The sequence below is a fragment of the Sarcophilus harrisii genome, chromosome 1, assembly GCF_902635505.1.
Source record: "Sarcophilus harrisii chromosome 1, mSarHar1.11, whole genome shotgun sequence".
In the NCBI taxonomy this organism is placed as follows: Eukaryota; Metazoa; Chordata; class Mammalia; order Dasyuromorphia; family Dasyuridae; genus Sarcophilus; species Sarcophilus harrisii.
The window spans coordinates 643,992,397-644,014,667 of record NC_045426.1 but is presented as its reverse complement, the minus strand read 5'-3'; the positions used below and the strand labels follow the sequence as shown (position 1 = coordinate 644,014,667).

Here is a 22,271-nt window from a genome sequence, read left to right as displayed (position 1 = left end):
TAAGAAGGGAACCTTATTTTCAGCTAGTATCTTTTCCCTTTAATGAACTCTACAATTCAGCTAAACTAGACTATTAGTTATTCCCTGAACTCAACATTCCAATTCTGATTACCTCTATACATCCAATTAAGATATATACTCTTACCTGGAACAAACTACTTCTGAATGCCTTTTGTCTAACTTGAAGGTTTAGCTCAAATACCATTTCTTTCAATAGGTCTAGTCAATGCCAGGAGTTAGTGGTCTGTCTTTATTAAAATCTTGAACATACATACATATATATATATGTTATATATATGTTATATATATATATATATATATATATATATATATATGTTATATATGCTGTTTTCTCCCTGTCTAATTCCTTGAGGGTTTATTAATAGGGATTCTAAATGATGGTGACGTGGTTTGTCCATTCCACAATTCAGATTATGACAAAGTTTTCCCATCCATACATACATTCATATACAGAATCAGATAAGTTTTAGCTTCTACCAATTTTTCCTAGTTTGGAACTCTGGATTCAATTTGCAACAACTTGGATCTTTCATCTATCTGACTCATCTTTGTATATCTGAAGGCCACAAGTCTTTTCATACTTTTCATACCCTTATTAATCAATCAACCTTTATTAAACACCTAATATTCAAGAGGCACTGTGCTAGGGGATAAAAACACAAAAAGAAAACAGACTGTTCTTAAGATCTTATTCTACCAGAGGGATACTTAGTCACAGATAAGAGAGAATAAATTATGTCAGGGAGGGAAGAAGGGTAATCCCACTATGATTAGTGGGGCATTAACAACTTGGAGAAACACTCTTCAGGTGGCACCATGTTGACTAAACCTTGAAGGGACAAAAAGTGCTTTCTCACAAGTGATGAGGGAAAGCACCCCTGATATGGGAGACAGCTTGTACAAAGACATGGAACTTGGGCCAATTTGGATGGAGCATAGAATATATGAGTGGGATTAGGATATAATTATCTTGGAAAGTGAGACTGGAATTAAGACAGTAAAGGGCTTTAAATGCCAAACAGAATTTGAATTTTATCTTAAGAGCAATAGGGAGCTACTGAAACTTTTTGAGCATGGGAATATTAGTATTAACAAGAGACGTCACAGTAAAACAGAATATCCATGCAGACCCACCTTATTAAGTGTATATATTTATATATACACCAATCTCCAGGCTCCATAGTTCCTGCCTTCCCCCCCCACCCCCAGCCAATTTCTTCCCTAATACTGTTATTACATGCAGAATAATATCTATCCTCCAAAGTCAACTGTCCCACTTTCCCTCACTTCCTTCTAATAATCAGGCCCCCCACAGCAAACTACTTTTATTTTTCTCAGGAATGTATACCAAGAAGTCCAGAGTCCTGAGTAGGGTTTGTACCATCACTACACTTGCTGACTGAAAATATATGTTCACTGAACAGTTCTGGAATTTCACTATACTGAGGGGAGGGCAGGGAAGTGAGAACTGAGTTTGAGCCCTCAACAGATCACAGTCTAATTAGAAAACAGGCCCCCTCAGAGGAACAATTAAAGAATAATACAAGATAGCATAAGATCAAGGGCTAGATGATAGAAGGCAGCCACGAAAACCTTCAAAGAAGAAATCTTTGTAGGCTGGTCAGGGAGAAAGTTAGTCCTGGATCCTGAATGATGATGGGAAGAAATCAAAATTGGAAGCAATTTAAAGTTACAATACAATTACCAAACCTTTGGATAGAAAAGACAATGCCTAGCTCCTGTAAACTTGGAGCCTTGGAGCAGGGAGAGCTTTCATAGTCATTCACAGCACACAGGGCTCCCTGAACTCTCCAGCTTTTCAAAAGGGGGTGGGGGATCAAGGGGAGAGGAGGGGGGAACAGTGGTCCAAAAAGTACCTTAGTACACTCATATCTCAACAGGGAGGAATAGGCCAGTGCTCAGTACTGTATGTGTCTGCCAGGCTTTTCTTCAGGGCTATTTTGTAACTAATAAATAAAGTAGAGGAAAAGATAGGAAGAAAGCCAGAAAGGATCCAAAAAGTAACTAAGGTACACTTGGATCTCAATAGGAACAGGCCAGCAGTCAGCACTGCATGTGTCTGCCAGGCTTTTCTTCAGGGCTATTTTGTAACCAAGAAATAAAGTAGAGGGAGAGATAGGAAGAAAGCCAGGCAGGTGGGCCAGCCAACAGGCCACCTGGCTCTAATCAGACATGAAGCAGAACAAAAAGTTCATTTGCTAGGACTTTGCTGAGTCCACTCAGACCAGAAAGAGGAGGGGGAAAAAGATCAAGCCAAAGCAGCATAGTGCGTGACCGCAGAGAGCATTGAGGATAGCCCTGAAAGGTTTCAAGTGCTGGATTGGACAGAGCTCCCTTCTTAGGAAGGGATCCCCTTTCTCTCCCACCTCCCTGACAAATTATCTATTTATACCTCTGCTTGAATTAACTCCATTAATGGAGACTTCTACTAAAAAGTCTCCCTAAGCATTCTGCTTTAATATTAAAGTCTTTGTTGCCACTGATGCCCAATCCTGTATTCCCAAAATGAGCCCTTTTCCTGCATTCTGGGGCTAAGGAGAACAAACCTAATCCTTTCTCTCCAGGCCAGTCCTTCATATATTTGAACACAAGGATCATGTCCCTCAAGTTTTCATGACATCATTTTTAACCCTAAAAAAGGGTAAATAAATGTGAAATTTACTGATATAATTAAAAGGTACCAACTTTGGCTAGATTTTATTTTTCTTGTCCCACTCCCAAAGGCATTTTCTTTTCATATTAAAACACAAATACAGGCCATCAATGCTTAATTGGTATCAATACTTTTTAATTGGGAAAAAAAAAGGAATTTGCCAAATGCATGTCACCCAGTTTCTCTTCTGCATCGCAAGACAGACAAATTGCCTTCCCCAATATACTTAAGGATAGCCAAATCACAGGCAAAGTGCTTAGAAGGTATGTGTTCCAGATCTGAACTTATTTCAGTGACAGTCAGGTTACTGATAAGTGGAAAAGGAATGGGGCATGCTATAGATAGAACAGTATGAATAAAAGCACAAGAACAAGAAAGACCAGGTAATGGGCTACTGGGGATTAGTCATTTGGGGACCAGGTTCTTCCCAACAATTATCAACTACCCTTATTAAAAATGGAAAGATAGACAGTAACACAGAACATTAATCCTGGGTCCCAAGAGGAAAGGTCCCAGGACACACAAATTCAAATTCTAAACCTTCAAGCAGGAACAAGAGCTGCCTGAAAAAAAACCACTGAATAGTCCAGGGTGGTAATATGATGGGAACATCCAGACTCTGAACCCAGCTAAGCACACCCAGCCCAGCTACTGTCTATTCCTACATCCTGCCCTCCTTGCCTCTTGGCCTACAGAGCATACATTTCACAGGCAGAAAATGTTTTTGCTGCATCTTAAACAAACAAAAAAATACAACCTGCACATTCCTTTTTCCATGTGGTAAAAATATGGTTGTGGCCCTGTACCCTTGGGACCAATCTAGGCCCCTGCTAGATTCCATTGTCATCCAATCCAGTCTAGCCCCAAGCCAGTCTCCAAAGTTGAGTCTGCCTCCCTTTCTCTCTCTCTATCTTTTCTCTCCTCTCCCTCTCTGACCTTCACCTGTCTCTATCCCTTCACTATTCCCTTTTACCACCCTAAGCCCAACTCTGAAGCAAAAAAGACCCTCACAGCTAGGTGAGGACTACAGGACAGGGGCCATTCACCATGGTAACCAATAGCCAAATCCCACAGGGTTGGGGGATTGAAATCCTTCAATTCATTCTTTGTCTTGGGAAACAAAAGGCCCTTCTTCATTCAGCCAATAGACAAGAGTGCTTCAGAAGAGTGATGAAGCAGACTGACACTCCCTGCTGCTGTACCCTCCCCCCCAGTGAGTAGAAAACTGGGGTTTCTCAACTACAAAGTTTAGGCCTACAGTAACACTTCCCTTTGCCTTCTTCCCTCCCTTTACCCGCCCCTCCCACCGACAAAGAGCTCAGTTTCATGCATTGGCTTTCTTTCTACACACTAAACTATCCCTACAAAAAAAGCACCTGGCCTAAAATTCCTACTAAGGCCCAGAAACGACTCCTGCCGAGCATTCTCCTCTCCCTGTGAGTAATCCTGAAAGGGCTGCAAGTTAGCACCAGGACTAACAGCGCTAGACAAAAAGAGAGGCACTGGTCTATCCATGGAAAAGCACTCACCTAATGGGGATGAATGAACAAATCCTGGGCCCAAGAAATCACTAATAACAACAACATATAAAAAGGAGCCTCTCAAAAGGGAAAAATTCCAATATCCACACAGAAAGGATTTAGGGTACAGATCTTTTGAATACAGAACGAGTATACAGGAAGAGTAAATAATTTTCTAGAAGTCTGACACAGTTAAGCTTTAGGAAGATTAATCCATTGCAGGACTGATTAAGGAGAAAGTGTAAATGGACAGGTTAACCCAAAGGGCTGCACTAACCTACATTAAAAGTAGAAAAGAGAAATAGAATCTAGAGACCATAAGCTCAGAAGAAGTTGGGAGAGGACAGAATAGAAGATAGCTCAGAACTGCAGGAAAGATAGAGGTTGGAGGTCAGGGAAGTTCATTCCTTGTATTGGAAAACAGTCTTGAATGTAATCAGGTTCTAGAAAAGTCTTCCTTAAAAGGCTTTAGGTCTTAAGGACCACACAGCTGGTATAAATCTTTGAAGGCGTTTCATTTGTCCTTGTGAACCATTCTTACTTGGGAGTCTAACTTAAAGCCCCAGTGGTCCATGGCTGCAACAGTTGATAATAAACAGCCATTTTTCTGCATTGCTTTAGGAGGCCTCCCTATCTAGCTTCACCCTTGGGCTGAAGAAGGCAAAGGCCTTCAAGCATCCCCCACTGAAAAATAAGTCTGTGCTCCAAACTGAGAGAGAATATGGTAAAGGCAATACCTGTGGAGCTTTCCACTTGTCTCCCGCTGCCGATGGCTCGGGCCCCCCTCCTTGCTGGCCATTCACCTGCTGCAGGCAGGAATGAGATGTTGTGATAGGCAGGCACTCAATCACTGTTCATAGAACCCAGGCACCCCGAGCCACCACCACCCTTTCCCCCCAACCCCCTCCAACCTGGGAAAGGGAAGCCCTTAGCCCAACCCAGCCCCAACACTCTAGGACCAATAAGAAACCCACCCACCCACCCCACCCCTCATACCAGCCACTGCAAGAACAAGCACAGCCCAAGCACAGGCAGATGAAGGGGCTTAAGAGGTACCAAGTCATGAAGAGCTTCATCCACCCAATCAAAATAACACTTCTCACAGTCTTGCCTTGTCTATTAAGACCACAGACCTTACTGATACCAGTGTCCTTTGAGGCCTGGACTTCTAATCCTGATAGATGCTGTCTATCCTCCCCTTCCTCTCTTACTCTTGTCCCCTTGCAGTCACTCAATTTGACAGCCATCACTCTCCCCACTAACCCCTCCATCCTGAAAAGGCTTAAGGGGAAGTACATTCCCTTTTCCTCCTTGAAGGCTTAGAGATACAACCCTATAAACACCCCTAACACCTAAGAAATAATGCTCACACCATCACCATTAAGGGGTTCCCCCAATGTTTGTGCCCTAATGGATATTATCCCAGATAGCACCTGGATCCTGGTCTTAAACTATCTTACTCTTAGAGCTAAGGAATCTAGGAATATTCCTCTGACCAGTGTCGAGGGACAAACACAGAAGAGGCCAGGGAAGGAGTAGAGCCAGTTAAAACATCTAAGAACATGAAGGGTCAGGAAGCAAAGAGGTGTACCTAGTTAACTGTCCTTACACTGGGGACCTTATCCATATCATCCTTTAAGTGTAAATTATTCTCCCTGTAACATATCCTCTCTCCTGGAAAATTCCATTTATCGTTAGGGCTCTAATTATCAAATGATTTCCAAATCTGGTCTTTCCCATGAGCATCAAATGAAATTTCTACCTACTTATAAGACACATTCAGATTAGCTATCTAATGAGCAAATCAAACCCAATAATCCCACCCCATCCCCCAAACCTATGCTCAAAATCACTTTAAGCTATTCTACCTACTTTAAACCTCAAGTAACCTTGGGCTCCCCTTTCCTTCTTTTTGTCCCAATCACCAAGTATGTTGACTCACTCTCTGCCTTAAACAACTTATGTAAGTCCAGGCCTCTCACTGACCTTGGAGGATTGTTAATAAGGAAAGCACTTTGTAAATGTTATAAGGTTATAAAAATTGTGAGATGTCTCCCTACCTCATGCTTTCCCTACTCCAGGCCACCCTGTACACTGCTGCCAAAGTTATTTTTTTCTTCTTTCTTTTCTTTTGTTTCTTTTTTTTTTTTTGAGAAGCAATTGGGGTTAAGTGGCTTGCTCTGGGTCACCTATCTAGTAACTGTTTAGTGTCTGAGGTCACATTTGAACTCAGGTCCTCCCGCCTCCAGGATCCACTCCACTAACTTCCCTCAAAGCAATTTTTTTTTAAAATACAAAACTTATTTTTAAACTTCTCTACACAAGAAACTCCAGTGACTTGCTATTTCTCTTTTCATTTTTAAAATCTTCAAACTTGGCACTTACCTCACTTTCCAGCCTCAATGGACATTATCTTTGTCTACAATCAACATACCCCCACAACACACAGATATGATTCAGCCAAACTGGCTGCTCTCTGTGTACTTAATACAAGCCACTTTCTCTTCTGTCTCTGTGTCTGTGAATTGGTCACCCCAGGAAAGCTGGAATGCACTCCCTTCTCCTCAGGTTCTGAGTGCCCTGATAGTGCCCTCCCTCCCAAACTATCTTGGATTTGTCTATATGTGTAACACATATATTAAATTTTCTATTTATGCTGTATATGTTTTTAGTTAGACTTGCCTCTCTCTTTAGAAGGTAAGCTCACTGCACAGATGAATCACTGCATTCTTTGTACTTGAATTTACAAATTTTAATCAGAACAGTTCCAAGTACACAATAGCGGTAATAAATACTCTTTGATTAATAACAGCTTCCTGAGTACTCTTCTTTCCAATTCATTCTTGTAACTACCAAATAATCTTCCTATTACAATATGTAGCTCACCAAATTACAGAATCTCAAATTTCAAGGATCTCAAAAGTCCAATGCATACTTGAAGAGTTCCAACAATTCTAACAAGTGGTCTTCCAGCCTTCAGTGAAGGGGAACCTATTATACCATACTAGGTGAGCTATTTGACTTGGAAAACTTTAATTGCATACACTTTTCTTCATAATTTTAAATCTTCTCTGAAACTCCCAAACACTCCTAGTTTATACTCTGTGTCCAAGCAGCACATGGTTAGCCTTTCTTCCCCAACATGAGAAACATTGTCAAAGCATATCTTTTTCATCCTTTTCTTATTTGTACAGCTTGACTCTGCATCCAGCTCTGTGATTTCACATTTATTTATCCTATTAAATGCCATAACAGATTTGGTACATTATGTTGCTCTAGAAAATTTCAATGATCTACTTACCAAAAAAGTATAAACTTCAGATGTTGGACATTCAGAAGTCTCAGTAATCTTTGTCCAATCTACTTTCCTTTCCAGTCTTGATCTTAAACTATTCACCCTTCATTCATTCCATTTTCCTACCAGATTGAACTACTTTCTATTCCCTATGTAATCATGCCCTCTTATACTCTGTGCCTTTGCTGATATTGTTTTTTAAGCCTATAACAGAGTCCCCTCCAATTTCTGTTGTGTGAAATCTTTTAATATCTTTAAGTTTCAATTACCTCAATTGCCACCTGAGCCATGAAACCTCCCACAGCATCTTCCCTTCCCTTCACAGGTATAAAAGGGATCACTACTTCTTCAAATTTCTTATAACATTTTGTCTTGATCTTATCTTTCCCCCTTAACACATTCTTCCTTGTTTCAGAATTATTTGTAACGTGTATTTTCTCCTCTTTAGATTAAGAGCTTCTTGAGATCATATAGTTCATGTGACATTAGAAGTCCTGGATTCAAACCCCATTTGACCACCACTTCTCTCTGAGGTCTTCCCAACTCTAAAATGACAACCATATGATCTAGCATCTAGCAGTGCACCTTGCTTATAGATGCCTAAGAAATGTTTGCTGAAAGTTAACTGTATAAATATGAATACATATATTGACTATCTGTCATCTGGGGGAAGGGGGTTGAGGGAAGGAGGGGAAAATTTGGAACAGAAGGTTTTGTAAGGGTCAATGTTGGAAAAACTACCCATGCATACGTTTTGTAAATAAAAAGATATAACATGGATAGAGCACCAGCCCTGCAGTCAGGAGAACCTGAGTTCAAATCTGTCCTCAAACACAACACTTCCTAGCTGTGTGACCCTAGGCAAGTCGCTTAACTCCAATTGCCTCAGCAAAATAAATAAATAAGTAAAAATAAAAAGATACCATTAAAAAAAAAGAAATGTTTGCTTAATTTGCCCCACTATTCCTCTTTTCCCAATCTCTCCCCATGTAAACCTTCCCCTCTTAAGATTGCCATTTGATGAAACAGAGGCCAGTTTCATCTCATTGTTGTCATCCTCTACTCTACCCTCCTTCATTCCCAAGGGGGCTGATACCTTACTTGTCCACAGCTCTGAATAGGCTCAGGATCACCTCCTCAGAGGGAAAAGGAAGACTGAAGAGGCCAAAGCAAGAAGGGAGAATGGTATATTCAGAAAGGGGTAGTATGGGGGTAGAAGGAAGATGAGTAGATAAGGTAACTTACAAGTACAATTTAGCAGGTCACTGTCACTATCCTTTCTCCCTTCCTCTGGAAGATAGCTATAAAAAACCAATCCACAGTTCTACCATAGTTACCAACACCAGGCAAGGAGAAGTATGCCATCTTGCCAAACCCTGACCAATCTTCAATTCCAGGCTCACTCTCTTACAGATCGATTTTCCAACTGTCTTAGTATATACTGTTCCCATTCATCTTTAAATTTCTGTAACTTGGCACTTCCCCAAAAAACAAGGCAGTTTCCTCTTTTACTGAATCCTAGAGTTGTTGTTACTTGTCCTAGAGTACAAGACCAGTAATGGCAAGGAGGCAGCTATGTAGTATAATGGACACAGTGTAGGGCCTAGAGTCAGTAAAACTTTAGACACTTGTCAAATTTAGACACTTGTTTTATGTCCCTGGGCAAGTCACATAGCCCCTGTTTGCCACAATCCTCTGGAGAAGGAAATGGCAAACTGCTCTAGCATCTTTGCCAAGAAAACCCGTGGACAATAAGGTCCAAAAGGTCCTGAAGAATTGGATAAGACTGAACAACATTGGCAAGAGATACAATTTCATCCTCCTCTGCCTTTCTCATCGTGGAGCTGATTGAGGCACATGGTGGAAAGGGCAGAATCTATGACTGCTGTGGTAGATATCCTTCTTTCCAGACTAATGGCCCCAAAAGGATAGTATCCCAAAGTGAGAAGTCTCTTTCCAACCCATTCTCTAGCTACATGCCTCCTAGTCAGAGTAAGATAGGGAAATAAGGACAGGGCTGGTCCCAGGTATTCAAGCAGCATTTTCCAGAGTAAGGCGATTTTAGGAACATATCCCAAATCTAGAACAGACAAGTCAGACCTGTCAAGGAAACTGGTAATGCCATCTCTAACACGTCCGGATCCTGTCTCATTTCTTAGGACGATAACTGAGACTATAACAGAGGAAACACTAGTAGTAAGGAATTAAGCTCCAATCTCCTAATTGATAAGCCCCTCTCTCTACTACAAAGATAAATGCTTAAGTCACATAAAAAGATGGAAGTGCAGAAAACTGGGAATAAACACAAACGATTGATGCAGTAGTATAATGTCAAAAGCACTTAAGTTCAAAATGAGCAACAACTAGTAAAGAACACAAAGGACAACCATAGAGTTTAAACATCTATCAGAGATAAAAGGAAGAAAGCTCAAATACTATCTTGCTGCTGACCGGGGTTTATGGGAAGCTAACAGACAATAGAGAGAAAGCAAAACTGCTCTCTTCTTTGCTCTACCAAGGAAAATGACTTCCAGACTGTGATAACCTTGCCTGACTAAATAACACTGGAAGGTATGCAACAAATATGTAAAGATAATTATAGTCATTGTCAACATCTTCCCCAAATCAGGAAGGAAGACCACAGAGAGGGAGAAATATAAATGTTGGACCAAATTTCAAAAAAAAAATGGAAGGTCAATTTTTCCAATGGAGCCCAGTAACCTTGCCCCTCTCTCTAAGAAAATTCTAGAATGTATTATTTTAAAAATGGCTTTTGAAGAGCTGGAAAGGGAAATGGTGATCAACAGAGCCAGCATGGGTTCATAAAGAACAAGTTGTACCAGACTAACTTTATTTCCCTATTTGATAGTGTTTTTTGGCAGGTAGATCTGGGGAATTTCAGAGACAGATCTTGTAGATAGATGATAAAATATGAGCTGATCATGGTTTTCAAACTCTACAAGTAGGACTCCTTTAAAAATGTATATAAAGCTGAAAAAAGCCTTCATATAACTGTAGCCGCTGCCTGATAAAAGACAACAAAAAGAAATGAAATTAATAACATTTTAAAATGAATTTGGATGTTTTTAATTTATAGCACTCATGCACCAAGAATGTGATTTTGATAAACCAAAACTGTTTATACTTTATGCAATTTACTAGATAAATCTCAGAGAGCTGACTTTAACTTAGAAATTAAATGACCTGACTGTGGTCACTGGCTAATTCCAGAGGTTGGATCTGAATAGCATCTGTACATGAAATATTTACTCCATCTAAAAAAGCTGTGTTTGCTTAATTATGAATTTATTCATACCTGACTCCTTGCAGTAATTCTGTGGTCCCTAGGAGCCTAGAGCCCCCAGGTTAGGTACCACTGGGCCTCAGAACATTAGCTAAGGTAGATCTAAATTTGACTGCCAAAGGGCATTGATCAATGTCATTTTGGAGAAAGGTTTTTAATATAACAAGTGTTCCAGTGATCTGTCCTTAGCCCTGTTACGTTCAACATTAATTAATGGCTTCTTTGATGACATACATGAAGCCAGGCAGGATGCCTAACATGCTGGATGAAAAGATCTGGATCTAGTAAGATCTTGGCAGGCTAAAAAGGACAAGTTACATCTAATAAGACAAACTTTCAAAGGGACTACATAAAATCTTACACCTGGATCTGAAAAATTAAATATGCAAGTACAGGACAGAAGAAGATGAGTCAAGAAAAGAAACAGTTGATTTGAAACAGACCTTCCCTACTTCCCCAACCCCTCAAAATAATTTGGTTTGATGTATGACAACAATTTTAGATTACATTAAAAGAAGCAACTAGTTCAGAACAAAAGAGTAGACAATTCCACTGTGCTATTTAAATTACTTTAAAAACCATTTAAGAAACTGGGTGTTTGTTTCTGAGTACTACATTTTAGAACAGCGGATCCACTGAAGAAAATGACTACGATGGTGAAGAGATTCCAAATAAAGTCATACGAGGTTCAATAGAAGGCAGAATGCATTGACTGGCCTAGAGAAGATTTAAGGGGCATATAATTAAGGTCTTCAAACACCTGAAGGGCCATCAAGTATAAAACTGATTAGATGTTTTACTTGGTCCCATAGGACTGAATTAGGAAAAATGACTGAGATTAGTTAAAAGATAATTTTAGCACAATGTAAAGAAAAACTTCCTAACAAAATAACTTCTTTTATGATAAAAAGTGCTAAGAAAACCAGAAAACAATCTGGCTGAAATCAGGCTTAGATTTCTTAAATTTCAGCACAAACAAAATTAATTCATACCCATGAAACAAGGACAATATAGGTTCCCATTCAACAACCTAGGATAAGAATGGAAAACACACACACACACACACACACACACACACACACACACACACACACATATATTTAAGGGTATATCTATGTATATCCATCCAGACACACATAAAATATTAAAAACCATTCTCCAATGGATTAATCCAATGGATTATAAAGTGTTTTCAAAAAATAATTACAAATTGTTAATGCTGTAAAGTTACCCATGTATATATCCTGTAAATAAAAGGCTATTAAATAAAAAAATAAAAAAAAATAAAAAAAAAAAAAGAAAACTTTGAAAAATGTGTATACTCACAGATGAACACATATGCCTTACATTAGAAAATTACATCACTCATGTATTAACATTCAATAGAGGTTAGTCATCATTTTGATATATGCAATTTTACCAAAAACAAATGGGTATCTGCATTTCAAAGCAGAATTTTATGATATTAAATATATATATATAAAAAATAATAATAATAATTACAAACTGTTAGCTACATGGAAAAATTTGTTCCATACCATTAATAAAAGAAATGCAAATCAAACAACTGGGGTTTCAATTCATATCCTGTAAATTGGCAAAGATAACAAAATATACAAGTAGTCATTGTTGAAGGAGTTGAGATTAGGCCCACTGATGCACTGTTGATGGGAGATATGAATCTACCTATTTTCAGACATTTTCAATGTATTGATTAGTTATACTGATTCTTCTTTCTTTTTGTCTTAAGAAAACTATTATATGGATGGGACTCTGGGAAAGAAAGGAAAGGCATATAAAGAAAACTAGTAACAGTATTTTAAAAAACCCCTAAAAACCTAAAGACATCAATAAAAATTACTTTAAAAAAATCTTCTAACAATTAGACTGTTCAAAATCAAATTTAACAGATGTCAATTACCTAGAATGTGCTATGCAATAAATGAGATAATATTTTTAAAGAGTTTAGCACAATACCTGGAACACAGGCAACAAAAGCTTGTTCTTTTTTTCCCTGTGTTAGATCTTGGGAATATAAAGAAAACAAAACCAAACAAAACAAAACCAAAGCTTATGTTCTAGAGTGTGAGGGAATATAAGCATATGTAATACAAGAACCATATAAGTAAATAAGTATATACATGATAATTTGAGAAGGAAGTAATAAGCACAATCAAGGAGATAAAGACTTTGGGCTGAAGGAAGCTAGAAACTCGGAGAAGTGAAGAGAGACTGCATTGTGTTCTAGGGAAAAGGTGCAAAGGTATGGAGGTATTAGATAAAATGGACTGAATAAGAAGTTTTCAAGAGAGAAGAGTGATCACCAGAGATGTAGAGGGGATTTCTGCTCAGATAAGAAACTGAACTGTGTGACATCAAACCAGCCCTTAGGTCCCTTCTCCTGGGGGAAATCTTTCATCACAATTTATAGAATATCCCTGGCAGAAAAAGGACAGAAGCATTAAGGTATGCCTTTGAAACTTTTGTTGGGAAAGTCAGTTAGTACAAACTGTAATTCAAAAAGCTGTTCCAACCACTCATTCCTGTAGCTCTGCCAGTCCAATCACTAAAGGCTGAAAGTAGCTTTGTCTCCTCAAAAGGCCAGCTCCCACGTGGAGCCCACATAACTCCTCAGAATACTCTCCAGCAATTGCAAGCTGCCTCCAAATAAATCTCCAGAGAACAATGCCAGCAACTGTGGAAAAGATCTGGGCATAAGCCACCAAAAAGCCTTCCCAAATACTGGCCTGAGGCTAGCAGCCTGGTTCAAAATACCTTAGTTTCACATATATACATATGTATGGATCAATGCCCTCAAAAAGGAAGAAAAATGCAATTATGAAATGCTTACTTTCTTCTTCAGAACGACCGTACTGTACTATGTTGTTTGGGTCCAGAACTTGCATACCCATGAAACAAGGAAAATATAGGTTCCCATTCAACAAATAAGTGCTTGGAAATCTATATGACTTTTGACTTTTTCATCACACCCCAAGGCATGAGATTAGTTTTCCAGCTTCCTCTTAGCAGGTAGATCCAGATGATCCCCATTCAGGCAGAGAAAACAAGAGAAGGATCTGACACATGATAGGGAAAAAACAGGCACAGAAATGACATGGAAGTGTTCCTTTCTAGGACAAAAGGATAGTACCATTATACTACATTATGAAAAATAGATCTGGGACCTACAGTCTAAAACCTATTTTGTAGGGGTGAGATGAGAAAGAAATGATAGAAGAAAGGAAAGACATTTCAAGGATAGTCCAAAAACAAAACCCAGATTCAATGCAGATATCTTCACTAGAAAACATTTTCCACTCTTAAAGTCCTGTGGGTCACTTGTCAAATGAGGCTCTAGCAAGAGAAAAAAAAAACAAAAACAAAACCACAAACCCTTGTAGTTTAACAACACATATATGTGGCATGTTGTTACATGTTACATATATGTAACATGTATTTATAAGCATATACATATGTTGTAATAACAACATGCATATATGCATACTACTAACTCATCTACAATGAAAGGTCTAAAGTTCCCATACCATTGCATTCCCAAGTTCAAATCTTCCTTGCTATTCTGCCTCAGGATTAATACTTGGTGCTCCAGACTTGCAAGGTTAAGCAAACATGAGAGCAGAATACCAAGAAAACAAAATAGAGAAAGGGAGGACATAATTAAATAATTGGTGACATTTTGTTCTGGTGTCTATCAAAATAATACCTAATTTATCTAGAGATTAAAAATAACCAAAAACCCACCAAAGCATTATCAAAGGATATCATGGATCACAACCAGGAACACCAACCTTTAAGCTCACTATCCCTCCCCAACCCAATGAGTACAGTTCGACAACCAGAAGGAAAAATATTTTCATTAACCAGAGTGGAAAGGCCAAATTATTCTGACACAAAACAAAAATTTAGTTAAGAGACAGAGAAAGGGGACAGATGAGAGAAAAGAAGATAAGAGAAATGATGAAAGCAAGAATGGTAAATATCAGAAGTTGGCTGCAATGCAACAAGTCAATGAGAAAGAATAAAGGGCTTCACAGTAGAGGGACTAGGGTTAATTTAATCAGATTTCAGTCATTCAACAAAAATTTATTAAGCACATACTATATACCAAGTACTGTGCTAAGTACTAGAGATACAAAAAAGGAAAAAGACAATTCCTGCTCTAAAAGAGCTTACAATCTAATGGGAGAGATATAATCTGCAAACAAACATAAATAAGCTATATACAGGAAAAACAGGAAAAAGGCAACAAAGAGAATGCAACTGAGGGGGCTGGGGAAGGCTTAGAGTACAAGATGTGATTTTACCTGAGATGAAGCCAGAAGGCAAAGATGAGAAAGAAGAGGTAGGCACAAGGGACAGACAATGAGAATGTGAAGCCAAGTGATGGAATGCATTGTTTGGTAGAACAGGCAAGAGGCCAGTGTCACTGGATCAAAGTTAACCCTTCTAGGGCACTAAGACCATATTTAGATGTACCATTTCCTAACCACTAAGATCTCTGAAGCCATAAGAGACAGTGAGGTCTTTAGGGAAAAGGCAAGTTATGTCCTACTCATATCAACAGTCTAATAATACAGTATAAATGGATTCAGTCCATGGAGTATTTTTTGGCACACCCACCAAGTCAGATTAGATGAAGCTGGGTCAACTATAATACAGAATACTGTAGACTAAATAGGAGTATACACAGAGGCAGGCAGCAAAACAAGTCCCCACTTTATCCTTAAGGGGATCTATATTTCACTCATCCTCTAGTGAAAAAGGTCAATGGGTATCTTGACCACCTTTGACTCACTGCTCACTGTAAAGACAAAAGTTTCTGGAGGAAAGGGAGTTTTCAGAGTTGTATAATCCAAAGAATAGCTTTATCTGGCCACAGTGAGACCAAACATTAGAAGGCTGGATCTAGCTGGTTAAAAAAGAAAACAAAAACCAAAAAAAAAAAAAAAAAAAAAAAAAAAAAACCAAATACACATAAGAGATAAACTAGGAAGCTGCAGAAACATGTTGGAGCTGTTTCAGAGCTCATACCTGAGCAGTCTCACATCACTGACCATATATATGTTTGTGCTGACAAAACCAAACTGCCTAATTCTATTTTGGCAAATACTCCACAGTAGACCTAACTCAGAATCTTTGACTATTCTCTTTACATATGTAATACTCTATTCCTATATGATAACACACCTCTAGTAATTAAAAAACTTAAATGTCTTAAGAGTTACCAGAATGTCTCATATTTATCAGCAGTTTATAGAAATTAAACTAGTATTAGTTAGGAAGGGTTCCAGAAACATTTTTTTGTTTTACTACAGTGAAAGCTCATTTCTAAGCCAGTCTTACCTGGGGATGGCAAGGCTATTTATTCCACTGCTAAACTTACCCAGAAGATTGGTGGCTGGAAATTTACCCTCTTTTCTACCCAAATCCAATGTGACCTCACAGAATCAACCTACAAAACAGGTGTTAATTCAAATGTTCCTACATAAGAGATTTCATGAAAAAGCAAATAAAAATCATTTGGCAGCCATCTATAGGCTTTTGGATTTTTTGGTAACATCAAAGGTAAAATTTTTAATAGTGTACCTCTCACCTGAACTATTTTAATAATTTCTAAATTGGTCTGTCTGCCTCAAATCTCTTCCCTCTCCGATCCATTCTCCACACAGCTGTTGAAGTGATTTTATTAAAGCATAGATGATGACCATATCACTTCCCTGCTAAATAAAACTCGTGCTCCCTATTACTTTGTTAATCCCTCTGATTACTTCAGACCAATTATATTCAACTTATTCTGTGTCTATCTTGTTTGTACAGAGTTGCTTTCATGTTAACTTCTCCATTAGACTGTGACCTGGAGAGATAAAACTGTCTTTACTTTTTCTAATCAGTGCCTGGACAACAGAAAGTGCTAAATGTTTGTTGACTGAGTGATTCAGCACCTAAGGTCATGCCTGGCAATTTCTTAATGAATGCCTATTGATTAAATGGACCTAAAATTTTGTACAAAACCAATATTGAAAGAGAAAAGCTCTTGATTATCCCTGAAAAGGGATTCTAGTGATGGAAAATTTACAAGTTCCTACTTGCACTCAATTTGTGATAAAGAGGAAAATTAGGTAAAATCTGAAATGCACACCCTGAGTTTTGGAACAGATGATTTCAAAGAATTCAGAATATAACTGGAACTCCATGGACTAAAATTCAACGATAAAAGGAAATGAGGGGACATAGAAATATTAAGGAGTGAAGAAACAGTAGAGAACAATATAATACAAGACAGTGGGTAGTCTAAGCTATCTGGAACATCAAGTACAATGAAGGAGAATATTGTCTAAGATTGGCGGGACCCAGATTGTAAAGTTAATGACAGAAGTTGGAGTTTAAATTTCATAGACAAATGGAGGTATAATTTAAATTAATTTAATTTAAAGGAACACCCCCCCCCCAAAATAAAGCTAACTAAAGTCCAATGGTCTACCTCAAGCTAAAGCTAAATAACTACCAGGTTTATTGAAAAGGGGCTCAGTATCTTGTAGGCCTGGCTTGGAACTGATGGCCCCTGATGACCCTTGCAACTCTCCCTCTTTATTGAAGTCATTCTCTTCTAAGGTTACCTACAATCTTTTAACTGTTAAATTCAAGGACCTTTCCTCAATACTCATTTTTTACCTTCCATAGTTTTTGATAGTATTAAGATGGTCTTTCTGAACACTCTCATCTCTCATATTGAGGCACTGCTTTTATTTTCTTCCTGTCTAACTGAGTTTTCTTAGATTTTCTTTGTTAAATGATCATCCATTTTCTGGGATTTCCTCTATTATTTCATCATTTCATTATTTCATCAACTCCTTCTTTGTGGTGACTCCCAAAATCTACATAATGAACTATCCTCTGGACGTACCACTAACATTTCACACTTAGTCAAAGAAGACTATTTTACTAAACATCACTTGTGTGCCCTTATAGTTCCTTTAAGGATCTCAGTTTTTTCTCATCTTTAAGATAACAGAGTTGGAGTATATAATCTAAATTTCTCTCCAAGCTCTAAATCCTAGGATATGGAGTTGACCAAGTTCATTTATTTCAGTATATCTCCAAAGGCAATAATAAACATTTTCTTAGAGGACATTTGGTCATCTCACATTTCAGTTTTGAAGATATGAACATATAGATGACAGATTTAAACATTTATTACAAAGGATGATGAAATAACAAAATTTATTTAGATAGGATCTTCCAACTGAATTTAACACAAACTTTTGGACGAAATGATTTTCGTCTATGACGAAGGACGACACCTCCACATGTCCTTAAAAAAATTGGGCTATAGCTCAAAATTAAGGAATGAAAGAGCCTGAGTGATTATTAAAGATTATTGAGAAGCTCCAGGTCTCCCTATATATCATGACTATTCTGTTTAACGACAGCCAGCAATCAATGAATGTGGCAAGTAACAAACAGTAAAACACACATACAATGTCTTGATAGGAACCAATTATTTATAAGTACTGGAGTAATTTCACATTCAAGTGTCTCCTTGGTTAAGATGAATAACATAGAAGAGGTGAGTAGATCACAGCATATCATACACTCTCTGCAAATCATTCATTTCCTCCCATAAATCCTTCACAAATAGTCCAACCAATATACAGAAGGCCATCTAGATGAGTGAAAGTTCTTCATCACTTACCCCCTTTATTATATGATAAGCCCATATACTTTTTTCTTTATATCCATCTCTCTCAAGTCCTCTATTTACTTATATATTATGTTCATCCCTCTAATTCTCTATATTCTGTATTCAACTTTTTGAAGACACTCATTTTTCCTGTGAAATCTTTCATTATTAACCACCAAAATAAAAGAGAAAAATGCCCAGAGTCAGTGAATATTTGATCTTTACAGACCTCCTCCCTTCAACAGTGCAGAGGAATGCTGGTTTATAGTACATTTGCAAAATATTATGCAGGGGGATGATAAATCCATAGTACTGTTGCCTTGCAAAATATCAACACGCAGTTGAGGATGGGAAAAAAGCCAAAAGAAAGAGGGTGAGACTTTTATCACCCATGCTAAGAGGACAATAAGTATATATTAAAAGTCATATATTAAACATATATGACAATGTTTCAATGTCAGTATATTATCAACACTAGTAACAGTATAATCATCATATTTGGATTCACTCTACAGTAATTGCTATTAAGAAAATGAAAACTATATTTAAGTGAAATGGGGAAGTAATTGGAAATAACCAAATACATACAGAAGAAATCTATGCCTGAAGTAATAAATTTTAATGGCATTCATGGAATTAAGTTTTCATGGTAATTCATAAGAGATTTATGACGAAAATAGACTATGGACCATATTCCCTCCCCCCAAAAAATTATCAAACCAAATGATGTTCTTATAATCTGTAAAACTTTTATGAAAATGGTTTATACTAATATTATGGATAGATTAGATAAAGTATGAGAAGGTTTGAAGGCTATTTTTCTTTTGAAGCAGATCACATCTTCACTATCATAAAATTAAGATACAAGAAACAAACGTTTTGATTACCAAAAAAAATGACTTAGTAGAACAAAAGTCTCAATTACAACATGGTGCCTGCCATGTGTCTGTTAGATCATTCAAGACCACTTAATAATTTCAACCAAAAAGATATTTGTTCAAAATCTTCTGCGTAAAGTGTTAGTATCAAGCAAAGTATAAACTAAAGAGAAATACAGGCTTATCACATCTCTCTCGTGGCATAATCCAGACAAAAGGCCTCTCTACATAAAAGGTGAAGTTCTTTCAGATGCCATTATTTATTAAAGAGAACCTCTCAATAGGATTCTTGAACATTCAAAAAGATTGGCCCAGCAAACCACACAAGAAAAACAAGTTGGATGAATAAAAATTGTACGACTATTACTATCATTTGTCTGCTTCTCCAATACTGTCAATCAAGATGAAATTTATTAATGACTCCCTAAATATAAGTAGTAAGTGAAATAAGACAGATTCCCTAAGTGGTTTTGCTCTCTAGATGCTCTTTTGCAGATGGTATGCTAATTGCACTGAATTCCAGAATGTTGTTTTTCAAAGCAATCCATAATGACACAAAGGGTACCAACAACTTATACCAGAAAAAAAAAAGTTGATGAAGAATAAATATTGTTCAGATTAAAACAAGTAGTTGAATAAACAGCCTATGCATTTAGTCTATTAGTCCACACCTGAAATAGAATAAGAAATCTACCTGAGAAAGTTTTGGGGAAATGCTTGATGCTTTCAATGATCTTAGTTGCTTCTTAATACAAAGGCTTAGTTTTCTTCTTCAATAATCAGTCAACAATATTTATTAAACAATTACTATGTCCCCAGGTACTATTGTTAGTGCTAGAAATACAACTATAAATAGAAAGACAGTATTAGTCCTCAAAGAACTTATATTCTAAAGGAAAAGACAATACATGAAAGAAAACTTAAGTAAATAAAAAGGCATGTAGGAGGAGTCTTTTAAGTCGTAGCCTGCTGAAAAACGATGAGATGACTGGCTTGCCCATTCTCTTAAAACAGATTTTGGAAGGCCATCCAATCAGAGAAAGAGGCCCAGGGGCTGAAGGTACTTTCCCAAGATACAACTTCCAGAGCTGAAGTAATCTTTCAAAATGAAGAGTTTTAGGGGACTTGAACTACCATGCCTTAGAAACCTCTTCATGCAGGAAGCTCATTCCACGTGGCATAGGCATATTTTCACATTGGAATTGCTCTCTGCCGGGAGAACTCATCTTCTGATTGGATAAAGCCCCAAATGGTCAGATCTTCATTCCTCTCCAGGATGCATTGCTGACAGTCTCCATAATACTTTCTCTATCAAGAGTCTCACCAGATACCATCTGCTTACCTTCATCACCCCTACCCCAATCCTTTCGTGTGTTATCATCATTAGAGGGTATGCTGGAGGAGTTCTCAGTCTTTCTGCTTCTAATTTGGAGTATCAGCATTTGGCATAGTGCCTGATACAGAGTAAGATTTTAATAAATGCTTGTTGACTGCCTGATTTTCAACAGAAATAATAGCTAGCATGGAACATCATTTAAGAAGAATCAAAATTCTAAAACAAATTTTGACTTGGAGGAAGTAACATCAAGATATCAAAGATGCATCAAATTTTCTAGTCATGAACAGGTGTGGAAAGGAAAGAATTAAACAAATAGATATTCTAAGTACTGAAGATAATCAAATATCAAAAGACCTTGAAGAAGGTCTCCAATCCCCTGGGTGGATAGTTATTCTATAGAAGACTTATGGAAGGACAGACAAAAATGAGTGAATTGATTTTTATCTACACAGGCAGACTACCGAAATAAATATCTCAGTTCAGATATTACTTCTTTCATTAAGTGTTCACTGATTGTAAAGTGAACTTACCTTCCTCAATTTCCATAAATCATTTCAAATTAATCTCTCCCTTATCTTCTATGGCACTTCAGTTTTTGTATCTTGTATGTGTGTACATGTCAAAATACCTCGTTTAGACCCTAAGCTTCACGAAACCAGTTTCATTCAATTTTCCTGGAACTCAGATATGACCTTTACATGTGTTGAAATGAACTGCTTACATTGATATGACACGGCCAGTTTTTTGCTGGGGATCCCTGGATTCCCTAGCTCGGGTGGAGAAGGCCATTTTACCTCCCTCTTAGGCTCACATGGAGGGAAAATGAACACAACCAGAAGAAAGCCCTTCTTCCAAGCCTCGTTGCTCACGCGGCAGTGGCTTGTCTTCAAAAAAAAATCATCCCCACTGCAGTCTCCTAGCATGCAACTGGCATCCCATAGACAAAGCTGTTAGGCATACAGCGGGAAGAAGGACGGGAACATGCACTATCGGACCCCGCCCCCAAAGTCCCGTACGCATCCCGGGGTACTACGGAGGGGGGAAGGGGGGGGGAAAAGAGCATGACTCGCCCCAGCATGCCCCGCGACGGCCAGCGAAAACTATACTCCCCACCCCCGGCATGCAAAGCGGAGCGACGGGGACTTGGTGTCCCGAGCGCTCCGGCGCAAAGAAGTCTGGGCATAGTAGTTCCAGGCCGCCGCCGCCGCCGCCGCCGCCGGGAAGCCAGTAGCCCTGCCCCCCCGCCGCCTTCCCGTCTCCAGGAGGCTGGAGATGAAGGCGATCCACGCGATGGACCCGCGGACACGGCGGCAGCGCCTGCCATGGACTTCCCGGGCCCTCAGTCGGCCCTCCCCCCACCTTCCCGCGCCCATCTCGCCGCTGACTGCGCTCCGGGAGGGGCTCACTTACGAGAGTAATGGTCGCCGTCGCCATCTTGCGTCCGTCGCGGCCGCCGCGCGCGCCTCACTCTTCCCACTACTCGGCTCACTCTCGCGAGAGTTCCTCCCAGCAGACGTAACGGAAGGCGAAACTGATGG

The 22,271-nt window shown here is 38.5% G+C and overlaps 1 protein-coding gene across 3 annotated transcripts in view; it reads right to left on the bottom strand.

Annotated features, from left to right (window-relative positions):
* The window catches only part of PUF60 (poly(U) binding splicing factor 60), a 33,750-nt gene extending 11,479 nt beyond the window's left edge, over window positions 1-22,271 (bottom strand). For 2 of the 3 annotated variants that reach the window (XM_003760515.4, XM_012541954.2), the window contains exons 1-2: window positions 22,144-22,271; window positions 4,953-5,021 (exon numbers count right to left, since the gene is read on the bottom strand). In XM_003760515.4, coding sequence (XP_003760563.1) covers window positions 4,953-5,021; window positions 22,144-22,167 — 93 coding nt within the window. In that variant the 5' untranslated portion in view covers window positions 22,168-22,271. The remainder of the gene's footprint in view (window positions 1-4,952; window positions 5,022-22,143) is intronic. The other variant, XM_012541955.3, reaches the window with a different exon arrangement.